Source organism: Neomonachus schauinslandi, chromosome 9, assembly GCF_002201575.2.
Source record: "Neomonachus schauinslandi chromosome 9, ASM220157v2, whole genome shotgun sequence".
Classification (NCBI taxonomy): Eukaryota; Metazoa; Chordata; class Mammalia; order Carnivora; family Phocidae; genus Neomonachus; species Neomonachus schauinslandi.
In genome coordinates, this window is record NC_058411.1 from 88424000 (window position 1) to 88444341 (window position 20342).

The following is a 20342-nucleotide window of genomic DNA, read 5'->3' on the forward strand; positions in this document are numbered from 1 at the left end:
AGATTGTTATTCTGACTGAACACAAAGAGAATCCCATTAGTTACTCTAGGTGATAACCCCACTGCCAAAGGAGCCACCATTCCCAGCATCCACCTCCCTTGCCCTGGGAGGCAGGTGAGAAACAGAGCAAGAGAAAAGAAGCCAGAAACAAAACAAGACAAAAACAAAAACAAAAGCCTTAGGAATGTATGAAAGATATAGAATTGATGGCTGTATCTCCTCCTTGCACTACTGTCCCTGATATGGAAAAGTCACTATCACCAGTTGGCAGGAAATCAGAACAAGACCCAACTGCCAGCAGTATGGGTGGTCAGCCCCGACATTGCTCAGTAAGCAGAACATATGTGGATACACCTGCTGTTCCTAAGCTGACTTTCCTTCCACCTGCTGCCTGCAGCCACACCTCCTCCTGGTTGGGGGTCACCTCATGCTTACGCCACAGTAGGAGAGGAAGAAATGTGGAACATTCAGAGAAGAAAACTCTTGTCTGTGCATGCTAGGGAATATGGGTCCCCACTGCGGAAGCCCGAATGACCATTTTACCGAACGGCACATCCCAATTATACTCTGCTTAAAGGAAATTTGGGAAGTGCATTTCTCTTACGTTGGCTTCTGGAGAAAAAAGCAAATACAGTTAACTTCTCTCACTGTCTCTTATTTGAGGAAATTGGATAATGTTAGGTGTATTGCTGTGGCATTTCCAAGTTTAGTTACATGTAAAGAGATTTTATTCCAATACTTTAGAAAATTGACACATTTTTAAATGACATTGAAACCACCTTACGTTAAATTTCCCAAATGATTTCCTATCTCACACAATGCAAAAATGAAGGAACGAGTAAAGTTATAGACCTGATTTCAGAGATTCTTCCAGTTTTTGCCTGGAAGAAAATTCCCTTTCTGTACTTTTCCCTGCAGAGGAGGATAGTCCTGGGGTCCTTGGCCTGCCATTAGCGCAAGTTATGGCTCATAGCTTGGCTTCATGGAAATTTAGGGATTTGTATTGAGCAGAAGCCAAAATATATGATTCCAAAAAGTCAGCTCAACATAAATGAACAATGCAAAAAGGTAAAATCGGGAACAGATGGTTTTGCTTGGTAACCAACATTCATAATTTCAACTGTTTAAGCAGAGGCTAGGAGGCCACCCCTCAGGGCTATGTAAACAGGATTCCGGTACTGATTATTTTACTCTTTCAACACGAAGATCCTATTGTTTTTAAATCTTTTGCAGATTCACAGGATATGAATTCTAGGGGTAAAATAAAGGGTTCCCATTAGTACCTGTCACTGGGTACTAGCAAGAATGTTGCTAGTTATTAGCAAGAATGAAAATTCATACCAGCTGGAGTTTGAAAAGCAAAATGAACAGTTTTATTGGTTGGGATTTAGTTTGTAAAATATTTATCCTTCAGGTAGTTCAGAAAAGTTTCTACATATTTTCCACATATATTCATATATTTCAATAATCCTATCAAATACATAGCGGCAGAGATTATAGTTATAAAATTCATAAGGAAAGTCTGTTAAAAAAATATACATCAAGGATCTTTAAAAAGTTCATAACTCCATTTCTAGGAATCTATCCTAGAGAAATATTTTGAAATAGAGAAGAAAAAATTTGTGCACAAAGATATTCATCATAGAATGTTTATAATGGAAAATAACAGAAATATCAAAATAGATAAAAGCAATGGAATAAACTGATATTTGGTCAAATATTATTTGACCATTAATATTACCAAGGAAATCTCAATATTTTATCCCCAAACATTTTCTTTATTATTTAAACCTTTAAAATTCTGTATAAAGTTGAATTATAACTCTTTTAAAAATTATGCAAGGACTATCATCAGTTGAAAACAAGGGCTCAGGTCTCTTAATTACTAGAATTCAATAATGCCATCCCTGAGTTCTCTCGCAGATGAGGAAATAAATCCTTCTACCTGACAAACACTTGGTCAGTGGCACCACGCCAGAAATATGAATCGAATATTATGCGCAAAGCACTGCCATGTGCATTTCAGAAAGTAAGGGTTGGAGAGTCCCAACCCCCAGGTGTCTTACAAAGGTAGGTGAGAGCTTGGACCTAAACCCCCCAAGGCAGTAGAAGTGGCAGACTGTCAGAGACAGGGGGTGTTCTGGGGCCTCTGAGGATGGGAACCTTCAGGTACCATGTCCCTAGGATGACAAGAGAGGATGGCAGTGGACCTGCTCAGACTCAAAGTAAACTATGTTTTCGGAAGAAAATCCCATGGGAGAAGAACCCTTATAAAGAAATGATGAGCCACGGTTGTTTCCTCAGGGGCCTGTGTGGTCCGAGACGCCACCGGAAGCATGAATGATACCATCATTTCTGGGATGAACTGCAATGGTTCAGCAGCCTGTGGGCTGGGCTATGACTTCTCAAGATGTCGACATGAACCATGTCAATATGGGCTGATGAACAATTTCCAGGTTTGAACAGAAAAAAAAAGTTTATTTCTTTTTGCTATTTGTGTAGGTAAGTTGTATGTCTCTGGTGTCAGAATGCCAGGTTTAAAGGTTTCATTTGTAGAAAGTCATGTGTGGAATAATGCAACTTCTGACCTTGCAACTGATTAATTATTGGTCTGTTTGAATTCAGCAAGGAACAATTTGTGCATGAGGGGAGGGAGCTCCTTAGACATTATGTGGTGGCAAATCCTGTGGTTACATTTACTGTGGTGGGGAGAGAACAGGCAGTTGTATGAATTGCATCATCAGGGAAAGATTACCACCTGACATATTGCATCTTCCAATCAACGGTGCCAGATTTCATGGTGGGGAGAAAGAGAGACTTAGATAGTTGGCATTTGGAATGCACCCCATGCATGGATCCCAGTTTTGGGAAAGCCCCTGACATGATCCTGGAGTGCCTGGAAAACAAGGCCAAGAGGGAAATTGTGAGTGGCAGAAGGGGAGGTAAATGAGGGGAATGGAACAAGAGAAGTTGGGAAAACTGTGGAACTTGAAACATCAATTTGTCTGAATGATTGGTGAGTGGAGGGAGAGGCAAATTTGTCATGAAGGCTTCATTCATCTACTTTAACAACCAACAAAGAGAAATGAACTCAGCCGAAGTCATTATTCCAAAATGTGACTTAAATTGATAGAATCTCATCATGTCTCAGATCTAAAATTATATTTAATGAGCACAGAGAAAGCAAAGGTTTGAAAAGCCTCTACATGCAGAAAGAACAAGAAAGGCAAAAGCTTTTCAAAAGACCGGGAAACAGCTGAGCCCCCCCCAAACCTTATTAAAATACCACTTTCTGCTCCATAGAATTTCCCATTGTCAAAGAAACATATGCCCCCAAAGAAGGGGGGAAATGTTGTCAAAATCCTTGAAACCATTTCCTTCTTTATTTTTTTCCAGTATCTTCTGGATGTATTGTGGTGAGCATTTCCTATTTTCATAAACAATGACAACAAAATGACCATTTCCATTTTGAAAAAACAAATATGAAGAACTCGAGAATGAAGCAGGGCAAGGGGGTTGGAATCTGGTTAGAAGCAATTAGCTTATAAAGGAGATTCCAAATCACGGAAAGTAGAAGGGGAAGCATTTGCATAAGATTTTGGCTTTGTTTGTTTGTTTTTTAATTGTCTGTTGGATGAGTCTCCTTACTTGAACATCTTTTCCCAAGGTCATGAGCATGGTGTCAGGGTTCGGCCCCCTCATCACTGCCGGCATCTTTTCTGCAACGCTCTCCTCAGCCCTGGCCTCCCTCGTCAGCGCACCCAAAGTGTTCCAGGTGACATAAGCCAAGAGCACGTGCTTCTCCCTACGTCCGTTTCCACTGAACGTGGATCAAGCTGAAATACTCGTTCTTGCCAGCCATCATTTTCTGAAACAGTTTAACGTTTGCATCTGGCTCAAATGCTGTCTGCCACATAGTCAAGATCGATTCAGATAATATAGAGAATGATAAACTGCTGTGTTAACTTGTGCCTATATTGTGTATCACTTCATCTTTCTCCAAATCTTCTTGTTTGAATCACCTAGGGAAAATGACTGTGCATAGATATAAATGACGAATTTCTCCTCTTCTTTTCCACTAGGCTCTGTGCAAGGACAACATCTACAAAGCCCTGCAGTTCTTTGCAAAGGGATATGGGAAAAACAATGAACCCCTGAGAGGATACTTTCTCACTTTCCTTATAGCCATGGCATTCATTCTTATTGGTTCGTGATTTTCTTGTGCTTACTGAAAGCTAAAGAATTCTTCTGATTACTGGTAGGGTTTTCCTTTTAGCTTGAGGAATTACCTGTTTTCTGTTTAATATCCCAATTGGGAATATTGGAGTCTGTCTAAGAAGGAAATGAGGAATCCTTGTGTGCAGACAGCCTTTGAGGACTTGAGGTAGACTTTGGACTTTAATCTCTTCTTTGAATCCGAATGTTGGAAATCCATCCAACCAAATGCAACCCAAATCCTTCCTCCAAGCTGCCTGATACCATCTAATTCCAGAGCCTTCCCCAGGTGGGGAAGCTACCTGGCAGCTACCAGGAGAATTAAAGTGTCGTTTACAAAATGTTGGTCCATTGACCGCCTATATCAGAATCAGAATCACTTGGGGTTTGTTAATGTGTCGATTTTTCAGACCCAACCCCGGAGAGGATAAGGGGATAAGGAATCTGCATGTATAGAAGCTCCTCAAGAGATCTGTAGACCACTGAGGTTTGAGAACCCCTTGCCCAGACTATCATCTCGGCTCCCTCTCCCTAAGCAATATAGAAATAGCTGCATAATCTTGGAGAGGCACATTCATCAACTTCAGCCTGCACATTCCTCATTCCTCCCTAAGGTGCCACCTTTGCTGGTGAGCATATCAGATGAAAATAAGTAAAACGCAAGGCCATGGTAACTCTGTCTAGAAGGGCAGAGCCTTCCTCAGCGCAGTGGCACCAAACAATAAAGGCTCCTCATCATCACATAAACTCAGGAAGTGACTGTAATTCCTGAATCCTCATTAAGATTTCTACAAGGTTGAAGAGGGGGAAGATATGACTATGTTTGTTAGATTTTTAAAAAATTAAACAAAAAGTGATTATGTACAGAAATGTTTCCATTACATAACTTAAGACCTCAAATCATTCCCCTATAATGCCTTTATGTGATCAAATAGCCAAAGTGTTAAAAAAATTGTATAAATTAAATATCATCCTTAAAAATGACTCACAACAACGTACATGAGCTTCATGGCAGCTATTTTTGCCTACTTCCCTGCTAGCATCTATGATCTAGAATCACACCCAGCTGCCAGTTGCATTTGCATCACTGAGGTTGATAAATGAGAATGTTACTAAATTATTTCTTATACAGCAAACCATTCAGCTAGGATTAAATTATACCAGATATTTAGCTACTGGGGTAAATATTTTTTTTGGCAAACCTTGAGAGGTAGAACTCTCTAGAAATGTTAAGAAAAGGGCAAAGGACTAGCAAGAGTTCTGTGAGTCAGGGAGAGCAAGTTAGGTATAGAAATTTCCAATTAAGCATTTCGGGTGCCCTGGTATTTAACTGATCTGTTGCCCTGTAGAGCTTTTTGCTTATATCCACAGCAGAGAAAGATTGCAGGATTTGGTACCTCTGCAAGAGCGACAGGGGAGTTTTTCATCTGCCCAGTCGCCAAACCCTCCACCCACACCCATTTGAATGTTTGCTGGGTAGAGGTCTTGTCTATCGTCTATTTTCTCTCATTGGGAGGTTTTCTTGCTCTTTGCTTTATGGAAACCCTGGCTAAGAATATATTTTTAAATGAATGCAATCCCAAAGAAAAATCACTAACTTCTTAAACTTTGACAGATGCTAGCTATGTTTTCAATTTCCAAATAAAGTCAAGCTTCCAGGCTCTGACAGCTGTTCAGCCCCTGGTCTCATCATTCACACGGACATGCTCACTTGTGCTTCTTTCACAGCGGAACTGAACACCATCGCCCCCATCATCTCCAACTTCTTCCTGGCCTCATACGCACTTATTAATTTCTCCTGCTTCCATGCCTCGTATGCCAAATCTCCGGGTAAGCTGACTCTTCAAAACTAAAAGAAGCCTAAGCAGACAGTTAGTTTGTCTCAATAAGATGAAATAAGTCAGTGAAAAGTGCTCAATCTGTGTTTATATGTTTCCTTATATCCTAGTGGGCAGCATAATCCACTTTATTTTGGTGAGTTGGGGGCGGGGGGGTGACTTCTGAAATAGAAAAAGAATCATTTGAGCAATGGCCTTTTTGACCAACCGTAAAGTCAATTTTCTCCTGCGGCAATAAATTATTCATTGCAAGAGAAACCACATTTATTTCAGCAGTAGAAAAACTCCACTATTTATTTCCAGGGTGAAAGTGACCACAGAAGTGGAATAAATGTATATATTTGAAACTTCCTTACTATCAATTTGTTTCCTGCCCATGGTGCAAAAGAGAAGGATGAGTAGTTCCAATAATTACCTGCTGAGTGCAGTCAATGCAGATTCGTGCTGAAGCCGGTGGCATCCCTGCCCTCCGCAGCCTGTGGGTGAAAGAGGTGCAGAATTTCACACCAAAGAACCTTCCCTCTCTCACCACCTCTCACCTCTGCCTCGCTTTCATCGGCTATTAGAATTCCTTCTGCCTTTCCACCAGAATAGATACTCGTCACTATTGACCTTCAGAAAGTTCTTCACCATGAGGGCCTTTATCAGGGATATGAACACATTTCTGTGTGGTCTGTGTGGTCTCGAGCCTCCTTCGGGAAACCTGCTGCCTGTAAGACAAAATATGGATGGAAGGGGAGCTTTCGTCCACCCAAGGCCACGAGGCTCCAGAAGATAACTGAGGAATTGTTTTTTCTGTTGTGTTGTCTTCTTTTAAGCAGAGAACAGAAAGTTCTAGTCAGTGAACACAAGTCATAGAAATGTGTGCCTCCGTGCCGTGTTATGTTCATCTTTGAAAAACAAGGTGAAGGGCGCCGGGGTGGCTCAGTCGGTTGAGCATCTGCCTTCAGCTCAGGTCATGATCTCAGGGTCCTGGGATCGAGCCTGACGTTGGGCTCCCTGCTCAGTGGGGAGTCGGCTTCTCCCTCTCCCTCTGCCTGCCGCTCTGCTTACTTGTGCTATCTCTCAATCAAATAAATAAATAAAATCTTAAAAAAAAAAAAAAAAAAGGGGCGCCTGGGTGGCTCAGTCGTTAAGTGTCTGCCTTCGGCTCAGGTCATGATACCGGGATCCTGGGATCGAGCCCCACATCAGGCTCCCTGCTCTGCAGAAAGCCTGCTTCTCCCTCTCCACTCTCCCTGCTTATGTTCCCTCTCTCTCTGTCTCTCTCTCTGTCAAATAAATAAATAAAATCTTAAAAAAAAAAACAAAAAAACAAGGTGAAATAATAGAGTAGGTAAGGGAAAGAGTGGGAAGGAAGAAGAGAAATGGGAAGAGAGAAAAAGAGAGAGGGGAAAAATAGCAGACCGCATAGAGACAGGTGGATACACAAAGCCACGAAATGACACACAGCCAGACTCAGAAAAATAAGAGCATTTCCAGGGGTGTCCTCAAAGTGCTATTTCCATCTTGTAGCCATTTCAGAAATTCCTCCCGAAGACTTGGAAAGCTCTGTTGTATTTTGGCAACTCCACATTTAAAATGTACTTCACCCATCGTCCAAATGCCCTTCAAATCAGAGCTTACCCAGCCGGCGCTGCTGTCTCCCAGCTTCTGCATGGCAGGAAACTAATAGAACAGGGGACACTCCCATGCATATATGAACTGTGAGAAATATTTTCACTGTAAAATGCAAAATCTTATTAATGCATTGGGTTTAAGAAGCCATTGGCGAACAACGTCTCCCTCTTTTTCCATAGATTATTATTTCTGAGAGGGCAAGTACTATCCTCTTAAGGTAAAGACAGAGCTACCAGGAAGTTAGTGGCTAGACTTTTGATGATGCTCTGCCTTCTCCATGGGAACAATAAGTCCATTGTCTTAACTGCCTCTTTTCTTGGGCCACCAAGGAGCTTCTCCCCCTCCTTCCCACTAGACCCCACTCTTTTCATCTCTCCTGCCTCCTTTCAGCTCCTGATGGTATCGCTAGCAGAAGCTTAAGGTGTCATAGTCGGGAAGACAACTGGGGCATGCAGGACATACAAAGAGGCCATAAGTGACACGTTTTCTGTATTTCACAGCATTCTTATTTGATGTGCCTTCCTAAGCCAGGGACCTGAGATCACAGAAAACTAACAGAATTGGGAGCTTGACCCAAAAGTTCTGATTTTTATTCTAGGAAAAACTGTTGCCTGCATGCGAATCATATGCAGTGGTATAAAGTGATAGTGTGAAAGTTTTTCGTATGCACCCAGATATTTTTTTCTTTCAGGATGGAGACCTGCATATGGAATTTACAACATGTGGGTATCTCTTTTTGGAGCTATTTTGTGCTGTGCAGTTATGTTTGTCATCAACTGGTGGGCAGCTGTCATCACCTATGTCATTGAGTTCTTCCTCTACCTCTACGTGACTTATAAGAAGCCAGGTAAGATGAGAGGAGGTTTTTGAAAGCACTCCCTAACTAACCATTCATTCAACAAACGTTTACTGAGCAGCCCCTATGTACTTAGGTGTGCCGTGTGAACAGTGGATATTAATAATATAATACAGCATAATGATAGCTAACCATGTTGAGCACCTATTATTTACCATGCCCTCATTGAATCCTCACAATAATGCTATACATTAGGTATTATTAGACCCATTTTACAGATGAAGAAACTGGAGTTCAAAGAGTTGACCACTTGCTGGGGCGCCTGGGTGGCTCAGTTGGTTAAGCAACTGCCTTCAGCCCAGGTCATGACCCTGGAGTCCGGGGATCAAGTCCCGCATCGGGCTCCCTGCTCGGCAGGGAGTCTGCTTCTCCCTCTGACCCTCCTCCCTCTCATGTTCTCTGTCTCTCATTCTCTCTCTCGCAAATAAATAAAATCTTAAAAAAAAAAAAAAAAAAAAGAGTTGACCACTTGCCGAGGTAACAGGATGTGATGGAGTTGACATTTTAAGTAGAGTGTATGATACCAAACCCCACACTCTTTCCATTATATCGCCTTCTAAAAATCCTGATAAATAAGATATAGTCCCTGTCCTCAAGGAGTTCACTGACCCCCACACAAGCAACTAACCATAATGCAATATAGTAAGTACCATGCATGGCATGAGAAAATTACTGAGAAGAGGAGACAGAGTGATTAGCTCTGACTAGAGTTGTCCAGGAAGACTCCTCTGGCTCATGGCTTGTATTCCCAGAGCCAACACTCAGTACGTACTTAATAAATATTTGTTGAATGAACAAATAAGCTACTTAAAAAAAAGACAAGAGACTAGGGGTTGTTTAATCAGATAGAGCCTGGGAAGGTTATTCTGGGCCGAAGGAGAAGCATGAGTGAAGTTAGAAGGCATGCAAAGACATGGCACATGTAGGAAGCTTCAAGGCCTGTAACATGGATGGAGTTTTTGTGTGCTAAGGAGAAAGGGCATGAGGTAAGCCTGGAAGAGTAGGTTGGGGCCAGATAAGTAAGAAACATAAATGTCATGCTAAGGAATATGTGAACAACAAGAGGCTGCCATAGATCACTCAATTCTATCTGAACTTCAGATGTTAACTTTAGAATCAACGAGAAGGATGGACTGAAGCTGTGGTACAGGGAGACCCAGTCTCAGGAGTCGGACAGCCCCAAGCCACCCTCATATGTCCCTTACCTGTACTGCATAGGAAAGTAGAGAAGAAAGGAGAGAAGAAAGGAGAAAGTAACTAACTTGAAGGGATTTTTTCCCTGTTTTTCTTTATTACTTTATGCATCAGGCATAATTTATGTATGGTAAAATTCATCCTTTAGATGTACAGTCTATAGGTTTTGACAAACTTAAACAGTCTTGTAACCACCATCACAATCAAGACAGAGGACATTCCCATCATCACTAAAAGTTCCCTTTACACTCCTATGTAGTCAATCTCTTCACCTCAACTTAGCCCCTAGTAACCACTGTTCTGATTTCTGTCACTACACCTTTGCCTTTTCAGAATATTACATAGAATCATGTAGTATGTAGCCTTTGTGTATGCTTCCTTTCACTTAACATGATGTTTTTAGATTCATCCATGTTGTTGTATATGTAAGTGTTTTGTTCGTTTATGTTGAGTAGTATTTCATTGTATGAATATATCTCAAATTTTTAAAAAATGCATTCGCCAGCTGATGGACATTTGGGTTGTTTCCAGCTTGGAATGATTATATATGAAGCTGTTATAAACATGCACACACAGGACTTTAATGTGGACCTCTGTTTTCATTTCTCTAGGAGTGGGATATCTAAGAGTGGGATTTCTGACTATAAAATAAGAGTATGTATCTTCATAAGAAACTGCCAAACTGTTTTCCACAGAAGTAGTGTCATCTTTTATTCCTACCAGCAATGAATGAAAGTCCTCATTGCTCCACATCCTTGTCAGCACTTAGTATAGTCAGTTGACTTAAAAAAAAAAGTTCTAATAGATGTGTAGTACTATCATTTTGCTTTGCCTTGCATTTTCCTGATGACTAATGATGAACATCTTATTTGCCATCCATATATCTTCTTCAGTCAAATGTCTGTTTAAATCTTGTGCCCATTTTTTGAGTTGTTTATTTTCTTATCATAGCAGTTGGGGAGTTCTTTATGTATTCTAGATGCAAATCCTTTAGCAGTATGTGTTTTGCAAATATTTTCTACAGGACTATGACTTGCCTTTTCATTTTCCTTACAGTTTGTTTTGAAGAGCAGATATTCTTAATTTCTATAAAGTCGAATTTATCATTTTTTGCTTTTATGATTTGGTTTTTTGCTTCTAATCTATCTTTCCCTGATCCAAGGTCACAAATTTCTTCTGAAAGTTTAAAGCTTTACATTTTAAATTTATGTCCATTATCCAATTTGAGTTAATTTTTATATATGGTGTGAGGAATGGTAAAAGGTTCATTTTTTTACTTGCAAATATCCAATTGACTAGTAGGATTTTTATTACAATAAAATAATCTAAAGTATGCTAAATACTGGGGCTAATTACCTAGTCAACCCTTAGGCAATATTAATCCTTTTTATCTCCAGGTAATTATTCCCCACCATTTCCCTGACTCTTCTGAGCAAGACTAGGGAGATTACTCTATCTGCCATCTGGAGTAAATCTGTACATTCCCACCAGAGACTTCCTGATGGGAGGTTCCATCTAATATTTATTTATTTATTTATTTTCAAAAAAGGGTAGGGGAAAAAAAGGGGGTAGGAGATAGTAGTACTTAATTCCTTCATTACGAAGATTAGGTCCTAAAAGATCAAATTAAAATGCTTGCTGAACCCTCTTCATGGATACCCAAAAAAGTAAGAATTCCTGAGCTGTTCAGTTTTACTATTCAAAATATAAAGATGGCTGCACACGATCCATGTCTACAGAAATGACTCTTTTCAATTCAAGAATTTGTGAAGACCTTTTGAATTTATTTAGAGGCTGACCATTTTTCCAAGTCTATCCACTCACAATGTGGTTATCACATAGCCTCTCCCACCAAGCAAAATTTCTGGGGCTGCAGCTTTAAAGTCTGATCCTTAACGGGAAAGAGCCATCTCACTTCTAAGAATTCATAAAGTGTTCATAGAAGGACACAATGCTCTTTCTAGGAAATACTACATTGTGTTTTCTCTAATTTGGGCACTCCTCACTGATGACATAGCCAAGGAAAATCACAGAAGGCAATGGCTTATAAAAATTATTCACAGTATACAGAGGGAAGGTCAATGCTTTTGATGCCAAATTCTTCTGTTGTCCACAGATGTGAACTGGGGCTCCTCCACACAGGCTCTTTCCTACGTCAGTGCATTAGACAACGCCCTGGAATTAACTACCGTGGAAGACCATGTGAAAAATTTCAGGTGAAGTTGGCTTCTCAGGCATCCTGGTGTCACTCCACATTAGAAGTGGCTTTCCTGTAGGGGAGACAGATGCACTCAAGTAGTGATATCCTTTATGGGTACATTCTAAGACTAGAGAGTCATACAAACCTGCCTCATTTTCCCAACAACATCTCTGTGAATGAGTGTTCTTCTCTTCCACTCTGAGCTATGCCCACTCCCAGCTATAAACCGTCATAATGTTGGGTGTCACCTTCCATGCACAGAGATAGAGAGGTGATCTCAGGGTGTGATTTCAGAGAGATGCCCCCAAACATCTTAATCCTTGGTGCTGTCTCCATTCAACTTAAGGTTCTGTGGCTTACTGAATCTCTTAGGAAAAGTAACATTTTAAACTCTTCATTAGTTATATCTTATTTTGAATGGAACCCCAAAAAACAAGCTTTGCAAGGAGGATGAAGGAAAGCAGCATGAAGATACCAGCCGGAGAGTGACAGGTTGTTTGGGGATTTAGGGCAGGGTGGTGCCTGGAGAGAAAAAGACAGGGGGAACCCAGGACTACCTTTTTCTTACTTCACATTTTTGCCATCACTCATGAACTAAGAATACAAAGATGGCAAGATGAACAGGTAGGATGATTCAAGAATTCTGATGAGAAACCCAAAAAATATTTAGGGGAGAGGTTGTCCCAGTTTGCCAAACCCTCCATTCCTGCCATTTCCACTGGAGTTGTTCTGGCTCATAGGCTTCTGGCAATGGCCAGTTCTTACATATTCTTTTCTCCATTTCCAGGCCCCAGTGCATTGTCTTAACAGGGGGACCTATGATAAGACCTGCTCTCTTGGACATTACTCATGCCTTTACCAAGAACAGTGGCCTTTGCATCTGCTGTGAAGTCTTTGTGGTAAGAGACACTTCATCCCAGGAAGGTGCTTCCCTCCCTGCTCACCTTGTGTTGTTTTAGGCAAGCCAGGCGGGTACAGGCAGTGATAGGAAAATGGCAAGGCAGTGTGGACAAGAGCCCTTTTCCTTGATTCATAGAGCAAGGACTGGCAAGGGCTGTGATCCTGAATTTAAACAAGTGGAGAAAAAGTGTTTCAGATTTCATAGGAGACCAACTAAAAGTGATAAATATTTCCAAATGATGGCCTTTGAGACAAGAAAAAGAGAAGTGGCTCAGAAATAAAATGAAGACATTTGAGGTGGTAACTGTCCACAGAAATATAAAAGGATGGAATGAGCCAGAGAGTGCTATTATATAGATTAATTGATGAGGAGAAAACCAGACATAATATCCTGAAATGACAGCACATAGAATTTAGATTAAATATTTGGATAAAATTGATGACACCACAGATATCTAAGGAATTAAACCAAGTTTCCCATGCCTTGGATAAACATTCAGAAATGAATGAGTTCCTTTTGTTCAGGAAGTATGCGGTAGACTAATGGTAACTTACTGGTGGTTTTCCCAGGGGGCATTCAAAGTAGATGCTAAAAATTTAACCATAATTATTGACCAATCACCAATCTCTAAAGTGAGGAGAAAGCATTAAAATTATAAGAAAATAGTAAGCCTAGGTCCTCCAAACCAGTCTATCTCTGCTGTGTTCCCGTAACAATCTCACTCTCTCTATCTCTATCTCTGTCTCTGTCTGTCTGTCCCTCTCATACACATGCACACGCCACTCAAAATCCTTAGCTACTTCAATGAATTATTTTTAGTACATACCTGTTCCTTGAAGCATTTTCCTACAATTTTTCTTGTTTGACCTATATTACAGCCTAGTGAGGCAGAAAGGAAAAAGAATCTCTGTTTTCATTTTACTAGATGGAAAAGTAAGATTTAAGAAAATGAAATTCTTGCATAGGGTCACAAGAAAGTGACAGAACCGGGGTGTCAGTTCAGGCCACCCAACTGTGCTCTGTGTTACCTCATGAGAAGAAAATCTTAGCAGGCTTGTGTCCCTGGGAGTGCCGATAGAATCGGGTGCCACTACCGAAACTTCCAACACCTGCCAGGGAGTAGGGCTGACAGGAAGCCATGTCATTCTGGGGCCAGTCGGCTGTGCCATGATGTGGGGACAAATTTACCACACATCATCCTGACCAGCACTTAAGCATCTTTTTATACTTGGCAATACTCTAAATGCTATATGAGGCAATTGGTCATATTCTCCTTCCTCTCGATGCTTATATGCTAGTAACTGAGACAATATAACTTAACACAATTATCTGGAAGGGAGTGGAAGGAACCCTACTTACTACATAAGATTGACAGGATAAGTAATGACCAACTGTGACTCCAGAGGATTTTTAAAAATCTTCTCTCATATTATCAACTTTGGTGCCCTGGATTACTGAATTTCATTTTGGCCAATATAATACAGGGCTGTTTTTGATGGAATAAGCAGTTTGGGGTGTCTTTCTTCTCTAGCAATTTAGAGAAAACTTAGTTTAGCAGGCAATAAAATATCTTTACGACAGGAGAAATGAACCGAGAGTATGAAGAGTCATATATTGGCAGGGGAGAAAAGGTCTTTTCATAGAGACAGGAGATACTGCTTTTAATTAACCCTTTGCTGCTTTCACTCTAATAAAAGAGTGTGATTGTGCGATATCATGTGAAGTAGGCACCTTTGTGCCTCCGATAGCCCTGTTGTTCGACATGTATATTGGACCATGTTATATATCACTGTGCTGGTCTCTTTGAGTAAGGCCCACGAGTCATGCTCCCAGGTTCTGAGCTTCTCTTGGGGACAGAAAATAGTTACTGCATCAGTTAATGACTTTCCAGGTAGTTACTGTCTGTGAGCCCCTGAGGCTGCAGATGCTGTCAGCATCTTTCAACTCTAGGCTCAGTCATCAATCATCTTTGCAAAGAAACAGCTGGAAGGGGGCGTGGGGAAAGTCAGCTGCATACCCTTAGAAAACTTTTTCCAAAAGCACAGTTGTTGGTAGTTGGGCCAACCTTATTGGAAGGTTAAATAGGAGTGATGATCTTAAGAGGTGACAATGCAGCTCTTAACTCTGGGTAGCTGGCTTCTGAGAAACAAGGTCAGTTCTGAATCACTATTTGCCACCTATTGGCTGAACCACTGTTTGCCACCTGTTAGAGTCCCTTAGGTACAGAATTTAATCTTTCTGGGCCTCAGTTTTTTCTCTTTCTTTATAAAATGGGAATCCTAATAATAATAGCATGTTGTAGAGCTGTTGTGAGAATTCTATCAGGTGAGTTTTCCAGGGCTCGGCGCAGCACCTGTCAAATAGTAAATGCTCAACCAATTGTACTTGTTACCGTTGGAACTGCTATTTTCATCACCATTATTTTTGGTATACCATAGTTGCCATTTTCACTCCAAAAATATATCCCTTTCAACAAAAACCAGAAACATGCTTTCTTAGGGAAACCAGATCCTGGCACGGATTTTGCACTTTTTTAGGTATCCAACATGATCACAATAGAACAGTGAGCTACATATTTCCTCTGACTAATCATAGGACGGCAGGCTCTGTGCTCTGTCCCTCTCGTGGTTATTTCAGGGCTAACTTGAAATGTGGTTACACTACAAGGAAGGAGCAAGACCCAGAGCTCACTAGAATTTCATTGCTAGTGGGTAGATGGAAAGCATGTGGCTACAGCTGCCATTTTCCACAGCAAAGGCTTTTTAAAAAATTTTATTTTATGTTATGTTAGTAACCATTCATTACATCATAGTTTTTGATGTAGTGTTCCATGATTCATGGTTTGCGTATAACACCCAGTGCTCCATGCAGAACGTGCCCTCTTTAATACCCATCACCAGGCTAACCCATCCCCCCACCCCCCTCCCCTCTAAACCCTCAGTTTGTTTCTCAGAGTCCATCGTCTCTCATGGTTCGTCTCCCCCTCCGACTTCCCCCACTTCATTTTTCCCTTCCTACTATCTTCTTTTTTTAGCAAAGGCATTTTTAAAAGGCATTTTTAAAAGATTAGACATCATGGCCCTCAGAGCTGCTGAAATTGAAATGGATAGAGTTATTCTTTTTGCTGGACGCCAAGCCCCCACTGTGTCCTTCCAACTCTCCAACTAACTCTTACACTCACCCATCAGAACCTCTTCCTCCTTCTTGCTTCTTTCCTACCCAGCCTGAACATTTCAGAAGTACCCTTCATCATTCAAATATGGGCATCTTTTTTTAAGGAATCCAGTAGGTAGCTTACAATATTGTCTGCTCTTCTCCTTTGAATTACCACGTGAAAATCATCAACATACTTATATCCCAAGAGGCTTTATATTGAACAAAAGTAATTTTCTTCTTCTTCTGTGCTTCATTCCTATCATCACAGAAAGATCAGAGGGAGTAAGTAGGACTCCGCATTTCTAGTATCTTCTCATATTGTCAAGCATAGTTCAGTGTGGGGGTTCAGCAACAGGCAAGTATTAAGTAAGGGGTTGCAAACTCCACTGATTCTACCCTGTGTACCATGACCTAAAAACACAGTTTTTCTTTGTCAGTCAGTTTCCTCGCTTATTTATAGGAGTTAGGAAGACAATAAAACCAGTCATTGCAATAACTTAGTTTGGGCTCATGGAGACTTTTTTCTCCGGGTACACTATGTTTGGTTCTAAAAATTGTAAGGTGCCAGCTCACATTTCTCTTCCCCATGTGGGAAGGTGTCCTGCGGGCATCAACAGAACCTCACTCATAGACTTCTCAGGTTTTTGTTTGTTTTTTATTTTGTTTTGTTTTGTTGTTGTTTTGTTTGAGAGAGAGACACAGCAAGAGAGGGAACACAAGCAGAGGGAGTGGGAGAGGGAGAAGCAGGCTTCCCATCAAGCAGGGAGCCCCTGCGGGGCTCGATCCCAGGACCCTGGGATCATGACCTGAGCCGAAGGCAGACGCCTAATGACTGAGCCACCCAGATGCCCCTATACTTCTCAGTTTTAGTTTAAAGGCAGGGTATTTTTCATTAAAACAAATCAAAGACAAATATACCTTAAAGATGGAAACTTGATCCAATTGATCTGGGATTTAGAATGCAAATCAGATAAAGCCTTTATTGTCCCCCAAATGCAACATTTACCTCTTTTCTAAATGTTGTTTGTCTTAAAATTGCAAAAGGCTTTCAAGTGTGCAGTGGCATCTTTTATTAAGTACATTTTGTTTTCCTGTTGGCTAAAAAAATAGTTTTTTTTTAGATTGCTTCTATTTTTTTATTTTGAAACATTAAGAAGAATATTAGGTCAAATCATAAAATTTACATTTTTGTGGGTCAAAACTGTGGAACACTGGCAATTTCATATGATTAAACTATATAAAATTAAATGACACCCATATTCTACTTATTGTAATTAATGACTTAACATTTTTGTCACAGATGTTCCTACTCACTTTTAAAATGGAATAAACCATCATCGGTTATGGTCCAACCATAACCACTTTGCTCATGGCTCTCTCCCTCTCCAAAGGCAATGTTATTTGAGGCTTATTGCTATTCTTCTACTCATTTCACCTATGTGTACCAAGATGTAGATCTATTTTGATTAATGTTTCCTACTCTTCCACACCCTTTAAACCTTGATTGTCCTGTTCTTCCCTCTCACGGTAAAGGAGATGACAGATAGTTTTTGACCAGCTTCCTCATGTAGATCCCCTTTTAACAAAATTTCACCCTTACTGTGTCCCTTTCTCTTTTTTCTTAAAATTTATAAAATATTATAAAATATCTATATTTATAAAATATCTTAATAAAACCTAAAGCTCTATTTGAATTCAAAGATGCTCTTCAGAAAACTCAGGGAACACAACCAACTCCTGGACTGTTCAAGCACAGACAAACCAGGGGAAACTAAAATTCTCATTTTTTTTTCTTCTATCTTCAACCTCTTCTTAATCTCAATGTTCACAACCACCAAGGTGACACATTTTTATAGATGCATCTATTCTTCTTTAGCCATCGAGTCTCTGTCACGATGTGCATAAGATAGTGACATGGCCCAGCACAGGAAAAATGAAATGACCCATGAATGGGCACTAGGCACAGGGTGAGATGAAATATGGACCAAATCAGAAAGGAAAAATTCTCTTTCCCACCGTTCCAACCAGAGCGACAATGAAAGCGAAGACAGAGCAGTAAGACTCTCAGTGTCTTGAAAAATGAAAGCTGGAAAGAACATTGCTTTTGGCCCAAATTTCTCTATTTGATCCTAATGATACTGGAATTCTTTTCATAATATTCATTTATTTGAAGTAGCATCACATCAACTACTTCTCCAGACTAAATAATTAGAATTTCTTTACCCTTTTCTCAATCAATGTCAAAGTTATAATATATACAAGATTTTTAGAGCTTCTTTGTTTAAATCATGAATAAATTTATGCATTCATATTTTGGATCCTCATTGAGCTAAATATTTCAATTGAGTGGTAAAATCCGTTTTGGTGACTATGGTATTATTTGAATGTTGAATAATTATATTCCAGTATGTCTTCCCTCTTTGTTAGTTTGTTTTTCCCTACTACATTTGTATTGCAGCCTTGCCTCACATTAATAAGTGTGCTACAAAAATCCAGATTAAGCATTAATTGTGACAGAAAGATTTACTTTAATGCCTAAATTTGCCATATTGAGAAGTCATAAAAATATTTCAGGCAGAATCTCTCTTTGCCAAAAGCGATTATATTTTTGTAGCAATAACAGACCTACATTAGACTGTATTTAAGTAAATGCCACTTTCGCCAGGGGTTCATAGTCATTGTGGTACAACTCAATACACTGATGGCCCAATACCTTTTCTAGCTCTTGGTTATCCTTCTGTCTCAGGGTTACCATTGAACTTCCCTGGATAAAATATTTCTTCTTTCTTTGCAGTTGACAGAGTCTAGAATGCCCAAGGAGAACTGATGGTCCAAAATGCACTGACATTCTAGAACCCTGAGAAAAATTTGATCCATAATGACATACGTTTCTTTAGGTTAGGTCTTCTGGTTTAATAACTACTGTCCCCTATAACTTGACCTACCCCATCTTCATTGAAGGCTCTTGTTTTTTTAACTAACATAAGTCATCCAAACTGTTTTTGAAAAGTCTTTTGAAAAGTTGGCAAGTTCTAGAAAATATGCTGGTAAAAACAAGCATGTAGAATATTAAGATGGAAGTGACCACAGAGATCATCTAGTATTATGGAAGAGCAATATAATATGTGTCCCATATGTAATTTAAAATTTTCTAGTAGCCATTGGAAAAAGTAAAAGGAGATAGGAATAGTTAATTTTAATAGATTTTATTTAATGTTATGCATCCTAAATGTTATTATTTCAATATGCACACTATAAAAATAATAATGAGATATTTTACATTCCTTTTTTTCCCATCCTAAGGCTGCAAAATCCAGTGTTTATTTTCCCTTTCCAGTACATCTCAATGTGGACCAGACACATTTCAAATGCTCAACAGCAAATGGATAAGGCCTATCATACTGGACAGTGATGAACTAGACAATTCCCTTATTTTTGTAGCTGTAGAACCCACACCAAGAAAGGACACATGGCACTGGGGCATCAGCCAGTCAGTGTGAGAGCCAGATTTACACCCAGTGCTCTGGCTTCCAGTTCAGCACTCTGTCATAGAGCAAACATGGTGGTGAAAATAGGTCTGGGGCTTCAAAGAGATGGTAAGCAGTCATTTAAGATAATAAAAATCATCCAACTTTGGATGAGTACCTACTATCTTCCAGACATCAGAGTAGGCACTTTATCAATGCTATTCAAAACAACCTTGCAGGATAGAGAATTTATCCCTGTTTTCAGAAAAATCTATCTGAGCTCAGAAATAATCAGTCACTTCCAAATGGCCAAGCTTAGATTTGAAACCAGTTCTGCAGACCACAAAGCCTGGCATCTTTCTCATACATCTCAAGCCCTTTCTCTCCCATCTAAGACCCTCTAAGACTGTGACTCTAAGCATGGCCTGAGGACTAGCAGCATCCATGCTACCTGGGGGTTTGTTAGAAATGCAGAATCTTAAGCCTCATTCCAGACCTACACACTGCATTTCATCAAGATCCCAGGTGGCTTGTATGAAATCTAAGACAATTCAACAACATACCTAATCTCTCCATGAGTTGAAAGAATTTTCCTAGGAAAATAGTAGATTTGTACCTTATCAGCCATATTACAGATCACGAGAAACACTTTTTGGGTTTAATTTGAAAATTGCAAAGAAAAGAGCTAGCTTGGACCTTTAGGGAAGAAGGAAAAGAATCAAAAGTTTAGTTAAAATGAGTTTCCAGAACTCAAGTCTTAAAATTATAAGCCGTTTCATCTACCACCATAACACCTGCCTCCTTCTCTCTTAAGCTCTCCTATTCTTCCTATGCCGTAGGTGTGTGAACCTCTGTTCCCACCAAATTCCTTGAGTGAGAGGGAAATCTTAATTTA

The 20342-nt window shown here is 40.0% G+C and overlaps 1 protein-coding gene across 3 annotated transcripts in view; it reads left to right on the forward strand.

Annotated features, from left to right (window-relative positions):
- Window positions 1–20342, forward strand: part of SLC12A1 (solute carrier family 12 member 1) — an 86738-nt gene that overhangs the window by 30287 nt on the left and 36109 nt on the right. For all 3 annotated transcript variants that reach the window (XM_044917786.1, XM_021693783.1, XM_021693784.1), the window contains exons 10-16: window positions 2305–2456; window positions 3668–3775; window positions 4083–4206; window positions 5944–6045; window positions 8365–8520; window positions 11840–11939; window positions 12711–12822. In XM_044917786.1, the coding sequence (XP_044773721.1) occupies window positions 2305–2456; window positions 3668–3775; window positions 4083–4206; window positions 5944–6045; window positions 8365–8520; window positions 11840–11939; window positions 12711–12822 (854 nt within the window). The remainder of the gene's footprint in view (window positions 1–2304; window positions 2457–3667; window positions 3776–4082; window positions 4207–5943; window positions 6046–8364; window positions 8521–11839; window positions 11940–12710; window positions 12823–20342) is intronic.